This window comes from Ambystoma mexicanum, chromosome 4p (assembly GCF_040938575.1).
Source record: "Ambystoma mexicanum isolate Mex_15411 chromosome 4p, UKY_AmexF1_1, whole genome shotgun sequence".
Lineage (NCBI taxonomy): Eukaryota > Metazoa > Chordata > Amphibia > Caudata > Ambystomatidae > Ambystoma > Ambystoma mexicanum.
In genome coordinates, this window is record NC_090927.1 from 506,770,042 (window position 1) to 506,789,144 (window position 19,103).

Sequence of the window (19,103 nt, forward strand, 5' to 3'; positions counted from 1 at the left end):
TTTAAAAATTTAGAAGGTGGGAAGAACGTACTCTCAGTTTTAACTTTGTTTACATTTTACACACATTGGGCCTCATTACGACTTTGGAGGCAGCCATGCCCTTAATAAGGTTCTCAATGGGAATGGGTGCTGGAGCTAACAACGGGCCGATTACGACCGGCCTGTTGTTAGCTCCCTGGTCCCCTCGGGGGACCCGCTCTCGACGTCTGATAAAACCAGACGTCCACATTGGGTCCCGAGAGGGAACCTCGTAATAGTGAGGAATGCGTTTAACGGCGCCGGCACCATTACCAGCGCCGTTAAACGCATTCCGCACAGGTTGTAATGAGGCCCATTATGTTTTATAATATCTATGAAATGTTGTTGTTAATTGTGTAATGTTTGATTTTAAACCAAGAACATAATAAAAAAATGATTCTGTACCTATGCCTGTGCTATTTCAGCAACTCAGTACTGATGTGCAATCCTTTGGACCCTTTTTCTGAAATGGGGATGTCGAGAGGATTTAGTTGAAGCCATGAAAGCCCTATACACTGACGCATCTGTCAGGATCCGTTTGTCAAAGAAGGGGTCTCTATCGGAAAAAATAAATACCTTTAGAGTATTAAAGCAGGGTTGTGCATTGGCACCTCTCCTGTTTTGTCTGTGGATAGCAGATCTGGATGAGTCTCAAGAACTAGTAAGGGCTTTCCCGCGGACGGTCTGGTCTTTCTAGATCAGACCCAGATTGGCCTACAAAGGAGATTAAGTGCCTTTGAGGCCTTCCTCTGCCAAAATGGCATGAAGATCAATGCCAAAAAATCAAAGGTCATGCCGATGAAAGCAATTGGTAGAAGTAGGAGTGAAAGGTTCACTTGGCGAGTGGAGGGAACTCCCTTAGAGATTGTCAAAACCATCATTTACCTCGGAGTAACCATCAATAAGAGCAGGTGTGAACACGATCACTACCTATATCTACGAGCAAGGCTTTCGATATTGATAAATCAAGGGCAGAGTTTCCAGAAGAAATATGGGAGATTTACACTCATACCGATAATTGCTTTTTATAAGCAGAAAGTCGCTGAAATATTAATTTATGGAGCAGAAGTGATCCTCCATCTGTCTTTCTCTGTGTGGGATAGGTTCGAGGGCCAGTTCTGGTGGAAGATTCTGGGGCTCCCAAACAGCTTGCCAACTAGTGTGATAAGACTAGAATTGAAATTACAATCACTGGAGTCCATGGTGGTATGGAGGACGATGGCTCTATACCGCAAATGCACAGAAAATCCCACTGCTCGTCCATTTGAATTAATGAAAGGGGATCATGAGATCTTTGATAAATATCTGGGTTGTTGGAAAGAAAAAGTTGAGAAACTTTTGAAGGGGAGGAACATTGTGATTGGAGAATTATTGACAAACTCTTGTAAGGTGAAGAAGAAGCCCCAGGCGTGGGACTGGATTGATACTGTAGAGCGGTGTGGGAAAGTTAAACTGGGGCATTTGTTGATTGAAGATGAAAAGGGTATGATCGTGCTTCCAATGTTCCTCCTGAAATTTCCCTCGCCAAAGATACGTGATCTTCTACCTCGATGTCATTTAAACATCTTAGATACAAGGGAAGTTCAATGGAGGAGGAAATTACCAGGGGTTTCAAATCCATGGTGTAGTTTTTGTAAGATACCGGAAATGATGGAATGGCCAATGCATTTGATAAATGCTTGTCAAGCACTGGTTCAAGTCAGAAAAGTCTTTTTGAAAGACTATATGGAAAAAGGGAAGACCCTGAGCCCGTTGAAATGGTGGAAATGGGTACTGAGAGGTGAGCAAATTGGATTGATAATTGCCACCATGAAAATGTTGGAGTCAGTATTGTTATTGAAGGGAGAGGGTGATGGGGACATATGATTTGCTCCTACCGCTGAGTTATTGAATGATATTTGACAGATGGATGTTGATTAAGTTGTAATGTTAAAGGTTTTATTTATTTAACAGGATCATGTAACATGTTTTTGTTCTTGAGTTCTTGTTTCTGTTTTAAACCAATAAAACATTTTAAAAAAAATAACAGTGAACAACACATCACTAAACAAAGTGTATGAACCATAATGCATATTGTAAACCATGTTCATTACTCTGGTAGTGCTACACAAGCGGCGCAATGAAACATAACATATTGATAACAGAGTATATACAATCATAATGCATAGTGAAAATTGGTCATATATAATGCAAGATAATCAAGAACAAACACACAAGGCCAGTGTTCATTCCAAATTTAAAAAAAAGGATGATCCACAAGCAAAAGACAAACATAACCACAAAACAGGAGAAAAAAAGAAAGAAAAAAGAGACCATGTCAATATTGCATTCTAGAGAAACGATGCATGCATGCTATGATATCATGATGCACGGAAGCCTCAATCGGGATCTACTCAGTGGTGACCGTAAAAACCTTTCCCCAAAAACAGAGCGTTACCTAGCAATATCCACACTGTTTTCACCAATGCTTCCAATTCACTTACCTTACTTTTCTTGCACTCTTTCTTTGTCCTGCTTGAGCAGTTTTTCGGTCATATTAAACTTGATATGATCTGTGTCTGGCATTCCTTGCTTTCATAAACCCAATTGCTCACTGTTCCAGTAGCATAGTGTTGGTCATGGAGGTCAGTCGAAGAGCGACTTAACGATCTGCCCAGCCTTACAGATAATTAGTAGCATGCTTGCGGAGCATTTCAATACTTTCTGCATGCGCGGTTAATAGATAGGGTCCCTCTTTCCTTCTATACATGGGGATTCTTAGGCATCCTCGTACTCATACTCCCTGGTGCGCATGTGTAGCAGTGCAAGGCAACACCCCAAGGCTCCTCATGCTCCCAGCATTGACCACACAACATGTCTCCAAGACCACCAATACCACCCCACTCCATGCCAGGCCATATAGGGTTACCTGTTGGTAATGGGTATCATAATGGAGGTAGCTCTTCTACCCTGTTCGTTGATGTATCATGCAGTGGCAGGGATTGAATACAGCCAGAGTTTGTACTAAAAGTGGTTGTCATGTACTGCAAAGGGTCAATGGGCAGATATTATTGGCCTTTTGGTCATATGTGATCATTGTGCAATGTTTCCATTGCGTGTTTATCCTTAAAACATGCTGTTTCCGGAACCCTCCACCAGCCCTGATTTTAAAATATGCACTCATCCCACGTCCTGCCTAAACCCTTGACCCATACAGTCTGGGAGGGGAGATTAGGTGGGCTGCAGATGGGTTCTGAGGGGATCTCCTGGAGCTCACTATTGTGCTCCACTTACACCCTTACCAGTCCCCGCCTTCCGGTCTCTTCCAGTCCACTTTCCTTTTCTCTGTGTTTCATCCTGGGTCTCCCTGCTCAGTCCCTCAGTTATACCCCTCTACCACTGATGTTCTCAGCCTCAAACATCTGCCCTCCCTCAGACCTCCTCCTACTCCCAGGACCCTGCCTAATCCCATCCCCTCCACAACTGCCAGCACTCCCATCATGCCTACACTTGAATGTTACTCACCACACGTTCAGCCCGTTGTCTTCTCTATGCACCCCCAGCTCTCCGTTTTCGTGCCTGTTTCCCACTAAGCCTGTCCACAAGCTTCCCACACTCATTTATTTATTTATTTATACATTTGTATAGAGCACAGGGCAGCCCCTAGGCATCGCGGTGCTGTTACTTGTAGTTACACTTAGTTACAGGAACAGTACAGTACATTATGCATTTAGGGGACGCTTACATTACATTATGCATTTAGGTGAAACGGTACATTACATTATGCATTCAGGCAGGTGTCGGTTAGGTAGCTGTTGTGTGGCGTGGTTACGTGAAGAGTAGTGTTTTGACAGCTTTTCTGAAAGCTAGGTGGGAGCTTTCACCTCGGAGTGTAGGTGGCAGCGTGTTCCATCGCGTAGCTGCTAGATAGGGGAAGCTGGTGCCACCAGCTCGCGCTCTCTTAAATTTGGGCACTGTGAGCATGTTCGCCTAGGGAGTTCTAGTAGGTCTGGATGTAGAGATAGGGTGGACGTTCTCAGAGAGGTAGGTGGAAGCGGTTTGGTGAATACATTTGTGTGTCAGTGCAAGGGCTTTGAAGATAACTCTCTCTTTGATAGGGAGCCAGTGTGCTTCTTTTCTGGCATCTGTGATGTGCTGTCTTTTAGGGATGCCTAGGGCTGCCCGTAGGGCATTGCTTTGAATGACCTGTAGTTTGGCCAAGTTTTTAGTGGAGGTTCCTAAGAAGAGGACATTGCAGTAGTCCAATCTTGATCCAGTAATGGCTTGTGCAATGGTAATGGAGTTTTCTTTAGTTAGGAATGTTCTGGCTGCTGTCATGAGTTTGGCATGGTAGGTTGCTGCAGAAGCGATAGCATTGACCTGCCTTGTCATTGATAGTTTAGAGTCAAGGTAAACTCCCAGAGTTTTTACTGCTGGCAACTGGGATTCTGATATTATTGATGCTGAAATGGCTTAACTTAGGGTCTAGGTTCCTGAGAGTATCGCTTGTGCCAACTAGGAGTAGCTCGGTTTTGTCTGAGTTGAGGCATAGACCATTTACGGCCATTTAGCTTTTGATTGTGTTGTAAATGTCGTTTAGGGTCATGGAGTCAGTGTCATAGACTCCTGTTAGGGTAAGGAGGATCTGGGTATCATCTGCGTAATTAGTATAAGAGATACCCAGTGCATCTAGAATGAAGAATAGGGGGCACGTAAAAATGTTGTAGAGGGTGGGTGAGATGCACGACCCTTGCGGTACAACGCACAGAATGATGGTGGGTGAGGCCGAGGCAGAGTACGAGAAGACTTGCATAGTTCTTCCTTGCAGGAAGGATGATATCCATGTGGTGGCTTCTGGTGAGAATTTGGCTGTGGTCCTTAAGTGGTGGCATAGGACCTTGTGATCAACAAGGTCGAAGGCTGCTGAGAGATCTAAGAGTAGGAGGAGAGCCGGTTTGCCGGCATCCCTAGCCTCATCCATCTGTTTTTTTAGGTCCAGTAGTGCGGTTTCTGTCCCATGTCCTGGGCAAAAGCCTGATTGGCGTACCCCAAGGAGTTTGTTGTCTTCAATTAATTTTTGCACCTGGAAGTAGGCTGCTTTGTCTAGTATTCTGAGTAGAAAGGGCACTGTGGTTATGGGCCTGTAGTTATTGGGAGATGATGGGTCCAGGGTCACTTTTTTTTTTATAAGTGGGCGCTCCCATGCCTCCTTGAGGCAGGTGGGGACTTATCCCGTGGCAAATGAAGCATTAACAAAAGCTGTAAGGAAGGGTGCGAGTGTGCTTGTGCATTCTTTGATGATACTGGCTGGGCATGTGTCCCCTTTACACTTGGATGGTTTAATGGATTTCATGATATTGATCATGTCCTTTTCTTCAATTTTGTTGAAAGAGAAGAGAGTGCATGGGTCCCTGGGTGATGGTGGTGCAGGTGTGGAGGGTGGTGAGGTCTTGCGTGTTTGGATGATTCAATTTTGATTTGGAGTGTGTTTGACAGAATACACATGGACGTTTGAAATGTGTGTACACACCCATACCCATTGGTAATGCTGCTCGTTCGTATCCGTTTGCTTTGGTTGGTCTTAGATTCTTGGGCCCTGTTTTACTAAGTTTGGCCTGAAAATGCGCAAAGGTAGCAAAATGCCCTCGAGCATATCTCTATGAATGGCATTTGGTCATGAGCATCTCCAAGACTCCTGGGCCTTACCATATTTGCTGCATCTTTACTTATTGAGAATCAGGTGTAAGGTGTAAGGTAACACGTGCACCTCCGAGACGCTCGTTGACATCTTCTGATTGGCTCCAGGGCACATCATCATACAGCAGGACCTTGGCGCTTGTTCAGCTGTGCTCACAGTAGCGGAAGCACGTGCATCTGCTGATCCTTCTTTGCCAATCTCGTTCACGTAATGGTGAAGCTCATATTATTTTACAAATGTTAAAGATATTACTGTTGTAGAAGGGGGTTGGCAGTCAAATCATTGACTGAAAGATAGTTAAGGCATTTGCTTAAACAAGTGACTTTATTGTATATATCCCTAAGAACGCAACAAGGAAGATATAGCGAACAGTAAATGCATTTTATTTTCAAGCCAATCATTAAAAAAGCTAAAAGAGTTTGAGTAAAATAGAAACTTAACAGGTGATATGGCAAGGTGTAAGCGTTGACATCACACAAGCTGTACTCTTGTAAAACATGTCATGGCACTTCCTATTCAGCTTTGAAGACCCATCGGTTTCACTTGATTGTTGAAGTTAGAGCTCGGGGAAAGCCCCACAGGCGCATTCTGCTGATCCCTCCATCAGGGGCCATGGTTAGCTTTACGTGGGTGATGACGTCACGGCATTCGAAACATCTGCTTTCAAAGAAATGCCTCTTGTGAGGGCTAAGCTGAAAGGGAAAATACACCTGTTATATCTGTAGCATTTTTAAATGTTACATCAAATTCATGCACTTGGAAAACAGCAGGCAAAGTGTCAGACGCACAACACCCATTGGGGACACACAGAATACTAATGAACTGAATGGGGGTGTTCACGCCCACTTTCACTGACCCAACGAGCAGGGGGGATCACACACATGCCGAGAGATAGACCTAGCCTCATGCCACTGTTATATAGAGGGAGGCTGACAGCCCATCAAGGGTAGGTCAAGGAGGGACACAAATAGTCGCAGCCAACCGAAACAAGCATTGGCAATGCCAACAGTTTGGGCGTTTACTGCTGTTCTTTGCATTTTGCATTTATAGGCACCAGGGTGCAAGGAGGAGGGTGCAAAGTTTAAGCCCGTGCACGCAAAGGGCGTTTACAGGACTACCTGCTGTTGTGCTGTGGCTGCGTGGGAGTGCCCACATATCAGCTGTGCTGCTCTGATCAGCTGTTCTACACCAGGAATCAAGTGGAATTGTGCGCGGAAGACAAATCGCTGTTGCGCTGAGAAGCCCCGCCCCCTTTTGCCCAGAGCAACGCCCCGCAGGAAGTGTGTCAGATAAAAGACCCTCCCAGGCACCCTTGCAGCGCTAAGCCTGTGCGCGCAAAGGGCGTTTACAGGACTACCTGCTGTTGTGCTGTTTGGCTGTTTGCTGTGGCTTTGCAAGCCACCTTACCCCTAGAGAGTGGCCAGCTGTACTCGGATTGGAGGAAAAGCAGAAAGAGGAGCTGCACGATGAAATGAAGGGCATCCCCGCTGAAACATCTACAGCTGCCTTAAGAATACGCCTTCTGGTAAAACAAAGGTTCAACTCCTTTCCGGAGGTTGAGGTAAACCTTGATCAGCCGTTGACATCAGTGCAAAAGGATATGACTTTGCTAAAGCAGACACGCCTACCCTTCAGCACCAAGAAGCGTAAGAGCCTCTCAGTGGGGGCAGATGTGACAAATGCTAAGAACTTACCGACTTCGTTGGAAGTCGACATCCAGAATGCTAGCCTGATTGACACTCCTACTGAGCCAATAATTTCACCATCCTTGGACCCTTGTAAAATTCAACCAGTTGAAAATGGCTCAGATCAGAGGACCTTGGGAGACAAAGAGGCAAATACCTCAGGAACAAATAGTCAGTCCGACTTCCTCATTCCACCCAAAGAGCATGGCATCAGCTTGAATCATGCAAGCTCAGACCCGCATGTGGCCATTGATAAAGCTAATGAGAGGTCGGCAACTGGGATTGATATTGTGACTCCAGAGCAAAGTGGAAAACCTAAAGTCAGAGAGGAGGATTGCTCCTATTACTCCCCCAGTGGAGAGTCACAATCTGGTGTACATGGAGAAGGCGAGCGAGCTATCAATCAAACTGCGAAAATTGGTATTGATGTCGATCTGGCCGTCACAATTGGGGACGGGCCGCTCTCACCAATCGAGGGTCGGAATGACCAGCTAGGCAGCATGACTGAAAGCATGAAAGGGGTGAAACTGAAGACTCCTCCTACCAATTTCTACACCGAAAAGTTACCCCTAAACCAACTCCCAGATGCATCTGCAGTGTTGGATGCCTCATGGGAAAATGCTGGTCCCTGGGACTTGACCGAGTTAGGCCACTTGGATGAGGCCCTTCGAGACTCCATGGTCGCCAAGGGAGAAAAATCTCAGGAAACATATCTTAAAAAAGAAGCCTTGAGGGACTCAATAGGGGTGGAATCTGCAGGATTTGATATTTTCCTGCCATATAGAGAAGATAGCCTAAACCTAGGATCCAAGGATAGTGAGTACCAAAGTAATACACACATGGAAGGAAGGACTTCGGTTTGTCTTTATTCTAAATCCATCCAGGAAAGTACAATGGACACTCCCAATCAGGGATGGAAAAACAACCCAGCCCGGCCGTTAGCTAGCAGAGTGCAACCATGTGGCAGATCAATGGACAAAGATCATCCAACCTCACTAGGAGTCAACCATAGTAATTCTAGCCTTGCAAATAAAATCATGGAAGACATAACGATTCTAACAGGGAAAATTGAAAGAGAGAAAAGGAAAAGTTTCTCTTTCATAAAGGAGAAGATGGCAGCGCTAGATAAAGAACCAGTGGTAGGGAGATCCTCCAATGATGAGATCCCCATCATGATCTCGCCTAAGCTCCATGAGAAAAAGACATCAACCAAAATGTCTCAAATAGCAGCCAGTGAAGAGAAAAGTCGGCCTCAAGTGGAACTGTACAAAGAGAAAAATCTCACAAATCTCACAAATAGTCAAGGACGCCTGCAAAGCAGAAAGGCAAATGGAAATTGATCATACCCAAAAAGTGGTCATGGCATTGAAGTGGGAGAATGGGAGAAAAGACTCCCCCCAATCTCCTCGCGCCCCTGGCCTAGAGGATCGCGACCCAGACACCCGCCACAAGATGAATTTGCCTATCTACCAGACGACTAAATACCCTGGTACAGGAACATACGGATGTGCCCATCAGCCTGCCCACCAGCCTGCCCTGCTCAAGCCGACACCTGCGGCATGGATGAACTCGACTAAACCCTTCAACAGTAAATAAACACATCATTAGAGATGCCATGACGACCTAGCCAACTGTCAGAACACCCGTGCAACCATGCACACTGGACACCCCCACACCAATCCACACGAAGAACATACTCAGTGCTATGACGTAGGTGACGGACACACCCACTGACGCACATCTTTATTATTTTTCACATAGGTTTTTCGAAATGCAGAAACGCAAGACGCACAAAGCACTCATCTAAATGCTTGCAGACGCTTCTCCTAACCCTTGCATTGTGATGAAAATACAACGAAGACATGATCCCGCCTATGAAGCAATGTGATACCGCATCTTAAAGTGCCGTGCATTTAACATCCCCACCTATGCACCAGGCCCAAGTAGGCCGCAAGCAAGAGCCTCCACGAACACTGGACGAGCAAGAGTACAATTGCTAACCATGCAGAACGCGCCCAGCGAGAACTTACAGCCAAGGTAGCGATGTTGCAACTCGCATGCCACCAGCCGACGCCAAGGTCACACCTGCACGCTAAGCCAGACACACAGTGGAAAATACAACTTTAAATGTGCAGAATTCTGCCTCAACCATGGTCCCTCCTCACGTGACCAAGCCAAACCTGACAGGGTGCCAGACCCAGGAGGGAGAAGTCGCCTGGGTCCCACGTTTGAGACACAGGCTGCAACAATGAAATGACCCAATGGACACCTACAGCGATGGAAATGGTCTGCTCTCAAGCATATGAGCAAATCCACGCATTGTCTGCACGAACACATAATTACATATTGTTGCAAATGACAGGTACACCGCGAGCTGGGAACGATGGTCCCAGGCTGGGGGGCTCGCGAGTCGACCAATCAGAACATGGGGCACTCATCACTGACGCCACTAACATTAACCAATTATTAGGGGTCTTCGTGTAACAATTTTCAAGTATCTAATAGAAGGGACAACCCAAGTATACCACCTGACTGACCCTTAACCACTAACAGCGTTCTCTATACGTATGCTATACTAACCCTACCACTCGAGGAACCAATCCAGAGTGGCGATAGGTTTTTTGCTAACTTTCCCAGGTGACGCAAGTAGCGCGTCATACTGAGGCAAAAAGGGGCCTGCGAGCCCCACAAATTTTGAGAGTCAGGACGGACGCGTACGATCCTAGACCCATCCCTGCCGTTATTCAATAAACAGCAGAAACACCTTGCTTCTTGTGTGTGTCTCATACTCATTTTTGGGATACGCTGGAGGAGTTGGGGCCTCTCAGCCCAGAGGTCCGCGGAAGGCCAGCCGACCCTGGGAGAAACCCCCCGACAAGTTGGAGGCACTGCTGAGATCTGTTTAAGATCTGCCTTTTATTTTCCCGAGTGCTCTCGTTGCGATGAGGCCCGACGGCGCGGCCCCCTCTGCCGCTGCCCCCTTTTTGAGGACTACAGGACCATCGTGGAACTGCGAGAAGACCGGACAGCGCAATCCGGATATTGGCCCTCGGGAGCCGGTTGAGAAGTATCCCGCCCGCGGTTGGCAAGTGTCCAGACGTGGTCCGGAGGAGGGGAGGTGGCGAGCCGCTTGGAGGGGTGCACGCAGTCGAGCGGCCCCGCATCAAGAGAACTTGGTGAGTATGCCACACCGAACAAGCAATGTGAAATTGTGAGGGAGGGGGGAGGAATAGAATACGGGAGGTGGGAGGTGCTACCGAGGTGCGCGGCGAAGATTTGATAAATTAGTGTTGACGGTAAAGTGAATGGTAGTTGGACAAGTGCGAGAGCAGTCCGCTACGCTACGAAGAAGGGTGGGCGGAGCACGAAAACATCACGTGCGGCCGCTCGTAGACACTGATTGGCCTAGGTCGCGACCACCTGTAAGGGTGTGTGTGTGCGCGGTTTCCTACGAATTGGCGATTATTGATCAATGAGTAGATGAGGATCCCTATTGATCCAGCAGAGAAACTCGATAGATAGATGACGTTTTCCTGTAGGCGGTAGCTAGCTGGTTGCCTAATACGGAAGATAATTGGCTGGTTAAGCCCTCCTTTTGAGGGGCGTATCACACGCGAGGCGACGCAGCGTGCGCAGTCTGATTATATTGTTGATTACCTTGTTCCAGGCGTGACAAGAGGACAGCTGTGGGGTTAACGGGGATAGATAGCAAACTTATTTTGAACTTTTGAAACATGAAAAGAACTTACCGGTAGTTTTGGAAGAGGTTGGTGACGTCACCGGTAGGGCTTTCATAGGATACCTCCAGCACAAGGCATTGTTGAAGAGTGGTGGGGAAGAGAATAGTGGTAAGGGAGTGGACACGGAGGTAAACGGTAACGATTATATCGGGGCAAGGTGGAGAGAGGGACGAGACCGCGCACGGAGAACGCCGGCCACGACGAGTGAGGAAAGAGGAGGAGGGGTGAAATAAAGTGGGACAGCTGTATAAGCACGTCACACAGGGCACGCAGCCGCAGGGGGCTACGTGCGCCTCGGCCGTAGAGGGGCCGTAACGGTGTTAGGTGAAAGAAGAAAAGACAGAAAAGAATATATGATTGCAAATGCTATATTTTATTATTTTCTTTAGCGGACGATCGCAAGTCCCCGAAATTACGGGGCCAGGTAAAATATCCGAAATTGTATAGCGTTCATTATTAGCAAGATACCCGCTACCATATCGAGGGAGGATAACAACACAGTGCTACCATGTCATACGGGACAGGATCGGGAGGGTGGGGGAACACCCTCACTACCCCGCTACAGCATATATGTAAAACACTGTCACCCCATAGGGAGAAACTGATTAAATGCAGCATAGAATGGACACAGGGGACGGACAACAAAATGACGACACCCTGGCCGCCTAATGGCAGTTTCGACCCATATGTCCAACACTCACTATTGACCCATCTACATAACACATACAAGGGGAAGAAGTTGTCACACCATGTGGAGGTGTTTAACTTATGGAGGATGTTCCAGGGGTCCCGACCAGGACCGAACGGAATGTTCACTGTGGGGGAAACAAAGGAGGAGAAGAAGGTTAAGGAGGAAGAACAGAATGGGGAAAAAGAGAGTGAAAACACACAGTGCACGGGGAAAGGACAAGAGGGAGGAGAAAAGAGTAGCAACGCAGATGAAACAGAAATAAAAAAGGAACAGGGCGACGACATGCCCCTAGCGAAAGTAGTGAAAAAGGAGGAAGGGGGCTTATATCCTATAACGGAACTACGGGAAATAGTGAGAGAGCAATTAAGGGCGGCTGAGGCGTATTCGAACCCAGCATACAGCCCACCACCATATACAGCCACAGGTGGCTACACGGGAGGAGAGGCGACAAGTACGGTAGGGTCAACTTATACGAAGATGCCCGTAGAGGAAGGGAAGACTAGCGAAGAACAAATTGCAGCCATAGGACACGACGAATGGGTAGCTGCGCAGGTGTTATTAAAATTGCGAGGTTCATTAACAGGAGAAGAGAAGGAGGTAGTAAGGAAAATGAACGAGGACAATGACAGTAAGAGCGAGATGAAAGGGTAAGGGGGGAAAAGAAAGGAGGAAGAGCTGTTACGAGAAGAAGAAGAGATTTTGGAGGAACGATTAGCGGAGTTAAGGAATGAGCAAAATGCCCTGATCAAACAGCTTGAGAGGGAGGAAAGAGAGAGAAGACGAGAAAAGAAAGAAAGTGAGAATGAGTTGGAAAAAATGAGGGAACGAACTGAAGAACGAAAGAGGGAAGCTGAAAGGGTGAAGGCAGCAGCAGAAAGGGTATCTCGAGCAGCACAGCGCGACAAGAAAAGGGAGGAAGAAGAGAAAGAAAAGGAAATGGAAATATGGAAGAGGAAAATACTATCAGAAACGACAAAGAAATACGAAGAAGGGAGGATGATAGAAAGCATATTAGAACGGGAAAGAGAGATGGGAAAGGAGGAGAGAGGAGGAAAGGCTATTGGAAAAGATGAGTAGTGAAGTAATGGAGGAATTAAAAAAGAAAAGAGAGGAAATGGGTGGAGAGATAGTAGAGAAAAAAGAAGGGGAACGTGAAGATAGGAGAGGGGAGAGTGAAATAAGGAAATATGTACGCAGGAACACAGAAGTAGCAACAACATCAGCGCAAAGGGGAGCAATTGGTAAAGAGGAAACGGGAGGAACGGATTTAATAGATTTAAAAACAGTGACGATTAGGGGGAAAAAGACGGATTGGGGGTTGTCACTCCTGGATGACTTTTGCAGCGAGGAAGAAGAAGGAATGGAGAGAGAAGGAAGAAATAGGGAAAGGGAAAGCTTAGATAAATTGTACATCACCTGGACTAACAGGGAGTCACCATGGGCCTGCAGAAGGAAGGAAGAACTGGGGGGAAGTGAGGGAGAGGAGCAAGGAATGGCGGGAAGGCACACACGTGCAGCTACACCCTCATCATCCCGTCCAACATGCTCCACCACCCCGCACTCATCCCGTGCAACATGCCCACCTACACCCGCACCCGCCCCTCACGAACACACACCCTACGCTGGCAGGCTTAGAGATCTCTCTGGACGTAGGCAGGAAGAATGAATACACACGCCCACATCAAATAAAGGAAATGATAAACAAAGGGGAAGAGATGGAGGGGAAACAGCTACGAGCAGGGGAAATATGGACATAACAGACGATGTAGACGACACGGAAGAAGAGGAGGGGTATACGGACTCAACACTGGGGAACCCGGGGGGTAAGATAGGACACAACCTAATGCCACCTTTGGAGAGAGGAGGGGTTAGACCACAATACATCCCTTGGAAGCATGCAGACAAGGAAAATATAAAGTGCAGGCTCCCATCACTAAGTGGAGGTGTGGGGAAATGGATATATGAGATGGAAAAACACACCGCAGGACAGAAACTGGCAGTAGGAGACGTGAAGGGCCTACTAATATCAATATTGGGGGATGCAGCAGATGACATCTGGAAGAGAGCGGGCTTCCCCGGGGTCCCAATAACAAACACATCACACGACGGGGCGCCATTCGCAAACTGCAGACATGCATTATGGCAAGCATTGAGGGTACAGTACCCAGACACATCAGACATAGGAGCAATTACATCGCGCAAGATGCGTGAGAATGAAGATCCTGTTGGTTATATCCAGGAAATTCAAGAGAAGTGGCGTATGGAAACTAGAGAGCAATGGGACAAGACACCAGCAATATTTTATCATATACTAATACAAGGGCTCCCGGAGGCAGTGCAGAAACAATTGAAGAAAGTAGTGGGGATGGAAGCAAAGGCTTGGCCGGAAATACAACTGACGATAGTACATCATTGTAGGACATGGCAAGAAAAGATGAAACAAAAGGAAGAGGATAGGAAAGCGGAAGAGGCTAAATTAGTGTAGAAAAAACTTACTAAGTACACGATGGAAGGTGCACTAATAACTACACCTACAACAATGACACCAAACCCCACGCAAGTAGTGGCCGCACAAGATCCCTCCCAAATACAATCACCACAGATTGTAGCACAACAGCTGCCACCACCCCCACCATACACGACTAACATGGGAGGAGGATACTCAACACCAGGAGCTGGATATTATAATTACAACAGGGGAAGGGGAGGAATGATGAGGGGGAGGGGATACGGCTATAACGCACAACAGCAGGGGGGAGGATTCAGAAGCTTCTATCCCACTGGGCAACAAGTATACCAGGACAATTCAGGAAGTTTCCCATGGCAGACCAGAGAACCACCTGTATGTTGGATCTGTGGATTGTTAGGACACATGTCACGCACATGTAGAATGAGACCCTCCACACCTGGGTGGGGAGAACAGGGACAACAAGGGCCTACAAGGGAACAGCAGGGTCACCAACAACAGCAGGCACTGCAACAGGGCAGTACGCAGCAACAGTTAGTAACGCAACAACAGCCACAGACATATTCACAACCGCAACAACAGGTAGCGATATCACAACAACACCAAGTGCAGCAAGTACAGCAGCGCACTCAAATTCAGGGCAATAAGGTAACCTCCACCAATACACAGCTACAGCAAACACAACTGGGAAGGGTGATTGTCCTGGGACACAACCCTTACACAGGAAGTGGTCCATCATTATACCCACAATAGGACAGCCCACAGACGTCCTTGGTGTGTCCCATCCTGTCGGTAACACCTAATAGTGCGGAGGAACCACGCATAGAGGTAACGATAGGTGACAAAAAGTTACCATTCCTTGTTGACACTGGGGCAACCCGGTCTTGCATAAGGGAAGGTAAATTTAAGATGTCAGGTGAGGCCATGAACACCCAAGGATTCTCTGGGGCTAGGGGGTTGGTTCCCTTTACTGATAACATCCCCTTATCAATAGGGGATTATGACATGTCCGTCCCACTTTTATATTCAAGGGACTCGCCAGTAAACATACTTGGGAGAGACATAATGAGCAGGTTGAATATGACAATCTCCTTCACGGAGGACGCCATAATTTGTTCCACCCCTGAAATAAACATGCTCACTTCACCGCAAATTATGCAAGCATACTGTGGGCAGACAGTGACTAGGGCTGAGCCAGTAGATGGAGAACTGTTCCAGTACGGAACAGACATGGCATTCGCATGGATGCCAGGAATAGAAGGGAAGATCTGGAGGAGGCCAGCAGCCTATCTGTTCAGACCTGAAACACCAGCCAATGAACCAGAAGGAAAGGTGATTTCAGTGAGCATCGAGAGCATTATAGCGACTGCTGATTATATCGCAGTACATGCCCAAGACCAGGAAGGAAGAGCATGGAGGGCAGTGATAGCGCTGGCTGAGGGATGCAGGCTCACCCAGGTGCCAGATGAGGAGCTCTTTTCAGAAGACAAGGAAGAGGGTGAAATGGTATTTATGATGAGTGTAGATATATGGCTAAGAGTGACATACAAGCAAGTGGCACAGAAAATTGCAATGGCACTTGAAGCACCCGCATCTACCCCAGTTCCCTTTTACGAGAAGGATATGGCAAAAGTTCCAACATCACTGTGGACCACTAGTCCCTATGACGTGGGTTGCATAAAGAGTATCGGGGGAGTAAGAATAAAACTGAAAAAGGGTGCAATACTCCCTAGAGTGAAGCAATACCCACTATCAAAAAAGGCAGATGAGGGAATATATGAAACAATAACGGCCCTTATAAATAATGGCATACTGGTACCATCAGAATCACCATGTAACACGGCCGTGTATCCAGTGCGCAAAGCTAAAGGAAGGTCTTGGCGTTTCATCCAGGACCTCAGGCCCTTGAACAACATTGTAGAAGCAGAATACACCATAGCAGCAAACCCAGCCACCATAATATGTGGAATTCCAGCAGAGGCCTCACGATTTACAGTGATTGACCTCAAAAATGCCTTTTTCTCAATACCCCTGCATCCAGATTCACAAGACCTGACAAGCTTCACGTACAGAAACACAAAATGGAAACACACCAGGTTACCACAAGGGTACTGCGAGTCACCCTCAATTTTCAACAGAGTAATACAGATGGTCTTAGGAAACAATGAATTGGAAAGTACGGTGCTGCAGTATGTTGACGACATAATAATTTGCAGCACAAGCGAAGAAAGGTGCAGGGAGGACTCATTGAAAATGCTGACAATATTGGCTGAAAAGGGGTATAAGGTAGACAAAGAAAAGTTACAGTACTATCAGGAACAGGTATTATACATTGGTCAACTGATATCCCAACACGGAAGAAAGATTGCACCACAAAGAGCACAGGCTATATCAAACACGCCATTGCCACAAACAGTGAGGGAGCTGCAGCAGTTCCTAGGATTGTGCAACTACTGCAGAGCATGGGTTTTTGATTACAGCTCATACATAGGACCCCTACTTGAAGCATTGAGAGAAGCAAACAAAGGGGAGAAAAAATTGGGGTGGACAATGGAAATGAAGGAAGCATTTGACGAATTGAAACACGCAATATCAACTGCTCCGGTACTGGCCACCCCAGATTATGAACGACAGTTCTTTATCTTTTCACATTGCGACTCAGCAGTAATGAAAGCAGTGTTGGCTCAGAAAACAAGCATGGGATACAAGCCAATAGCATTTTACAGCGGTCACTTGTAACCCTGTTATGTTAGGTCACTTCCCTTGTGAACAAGGCCTTGCTGCAGCTGCCTTTGCGGTAGAGAAATCATCATCTATTACAATGGGGTGCCCAACCACACTATTTGTGGAGCATGCACTATTTGCAATATTGAACAAGCCTAAGTCCACACTAACCACGCAGAGAGCGTCAGGTTATGAGATTATCTTATCTAGACCAGAACTATCTATTGTTAGATGCAGTACAGTTAATCCTGCAAGGTTTATAGCGGAAGTTATTGAGGAAGGTGACTATGCTCATGATTGTACCCAGACTACTGAAATGTACTCATGTACTAGAAAAGTCGAGGAGGATGCGCTAAATGGAGGAGAGCTCTTGTTCATTGATGGGTCATCGACAATTGACCAGAGTGATGGGATAAGGAGAACTGGGGCAGCAGTTGTAAAAATGACAGAGGAATTGGTGTATGTTGCGGTGAAATGTGTACAGTTACCACAGCATTATTCTGCTCAAGCAGCAGAATTGGTTGCACTGATCTTGGCGTTGCAGGAAAGCTTTTACAAAAGAGTTACTATATATTCTGATAACGCATATGTCACGTCAACTGTCCACTCAGGATTGACAAAATGGCGGAGAAGGGGGTTAAGGAGAGCTGACGGCACCCCAGTGCAACATGCTCTCTTGTTAGCTGAATTAATTGAAGTAATAAATAATCCCCAGGAACTAGCTTTGGTTAAATGTCCCGCACACACTAATGGAGAAGATCATATCTCAAAAGGGAATGAAGCAGCAGACGCACATGCCAAGTATGCTGCGTATTTTGGTGAAATATGGAACCCCCCAGAGTCAGAGAGAGGGAGAGGGAGGGGGATAGCTAAAGAGATGTTGATGAAAGAAGGGTACACCCATCTCCCAGCCACACAGATAATGGAATTACAAGCGGCCGCACCAATGGCAGAAAAGGAGATATGGGTAAAAAGAGGATGTACAATGTCACCAACTGACGCACTATGGCGTCAGGGTAACACTGGAAAAATGGTCATGCCGTTGGCACTATTGAACACCGTCCTGAACCAGCTCCATCACCCAGCTCATACAGGGAAGGAAGTTATTGCAGCACGAATTAGGGAAGACTGGTTCTGCCCCGAGTTAAATTCTCATGTAACAAATTTTATCAGCAATTGCCTTACATGTCAACAGTTTACGGCCGGTCACACGCTGCAAGTGATAAAAGGTACTATACCCCGGCCAGAGGGACCCTTGCTGCACATTCATATTGATTATGTCGATATGATCAATGTATGTCAAGGAAATAGGTATATGATTGTAGTGGTATGCCCATTCTCCAGGTGGATTGAGGCAGGACCCTGCTCACATGCGGATGCTTTCAGAGCAGCTAAATTTCTAGTGAGGGAGGTTTTCCCCAGGTGGGGAGTGTGCGAAGTACTGTGGTCAGATAACGGCCCGCACTTCGCTAATGAAATGTTTCAGCACATCACGTCCTTACTGAACATCAAGCATACATTTGCGTGTGCATATCACCCGCAGGCCAACGGTATATGTGAACGCCTGAATGGCCTATTGAAGGAGGCAATCGCAAAGATACAGCAAACAACAAAGAAGAGTTGTCTGTATTGTCTTCCGCTAGCTCTATTTGAGCTAAGGAATAGGCCAGGGTCCGACCACCACCTCACTCCTCACGAGGTGGTGACCGGACGTCAGATGCGCCTTCCCCTAACGCCAACATCAAGAGCATTCACAGACTATGAAAATACTGCAACTGTTCTTGGTGATGAAATGTACCAGTATGTGTCTTCTTTGATTACTAGTGTAGCGTTTGTGTCTCAACAGCTCGAGCGCATGCGGGCGGGTCTAAGAGTTACCAACAAGAAGACGCCGACAAAGAATTGGAAAAGGAAAGACTGTGCAAAATTGCTAAAGGTGACCACGTGCTACTCCACAACTTCAATAGAAGGTGGAACAGCCCACGCTTCACTGGTCCCCACTTGGTAGAGGAGGTATCTACGAGAGCGGTGAAGTTGCAGGATAAGCGTGCTTGGAATCACTTACACGACGTGAAGATCTGAAACTCCAGACCCGCCCTAG

At 46.8% G+C, this 19,103-nt stretch overlaps 1 protein-coding gene across 4 annotated transcripts in view; it reads right to left on the minus strand.

Moving 5' to 3' along the window:
• Positions 1-6,062: 6,062 nt before the first annotated feature.
• The window catches only part of ALLC (allantoicase), a 729,391-nt gene continuing 716,350 nt past the window's right edge, over positions 6,063-19,103 (minus strand). For all 4 annotated transcript variants that reach the window (XM_069605010.1, XM_069605008.1, XM_069605009.1 and 1 more), the window contains one exon: positions 6,063-6,387. In XM_069605010.1, the coding sequence (XP_069461111.1) occupies positions 6,235-6,387 (153 nt within the window). In that variant the 3' untranslated portion in view covers positions 6,063-6,234. The remainder of the gene's footprint in view (positions 6,388-19,103) is intronic.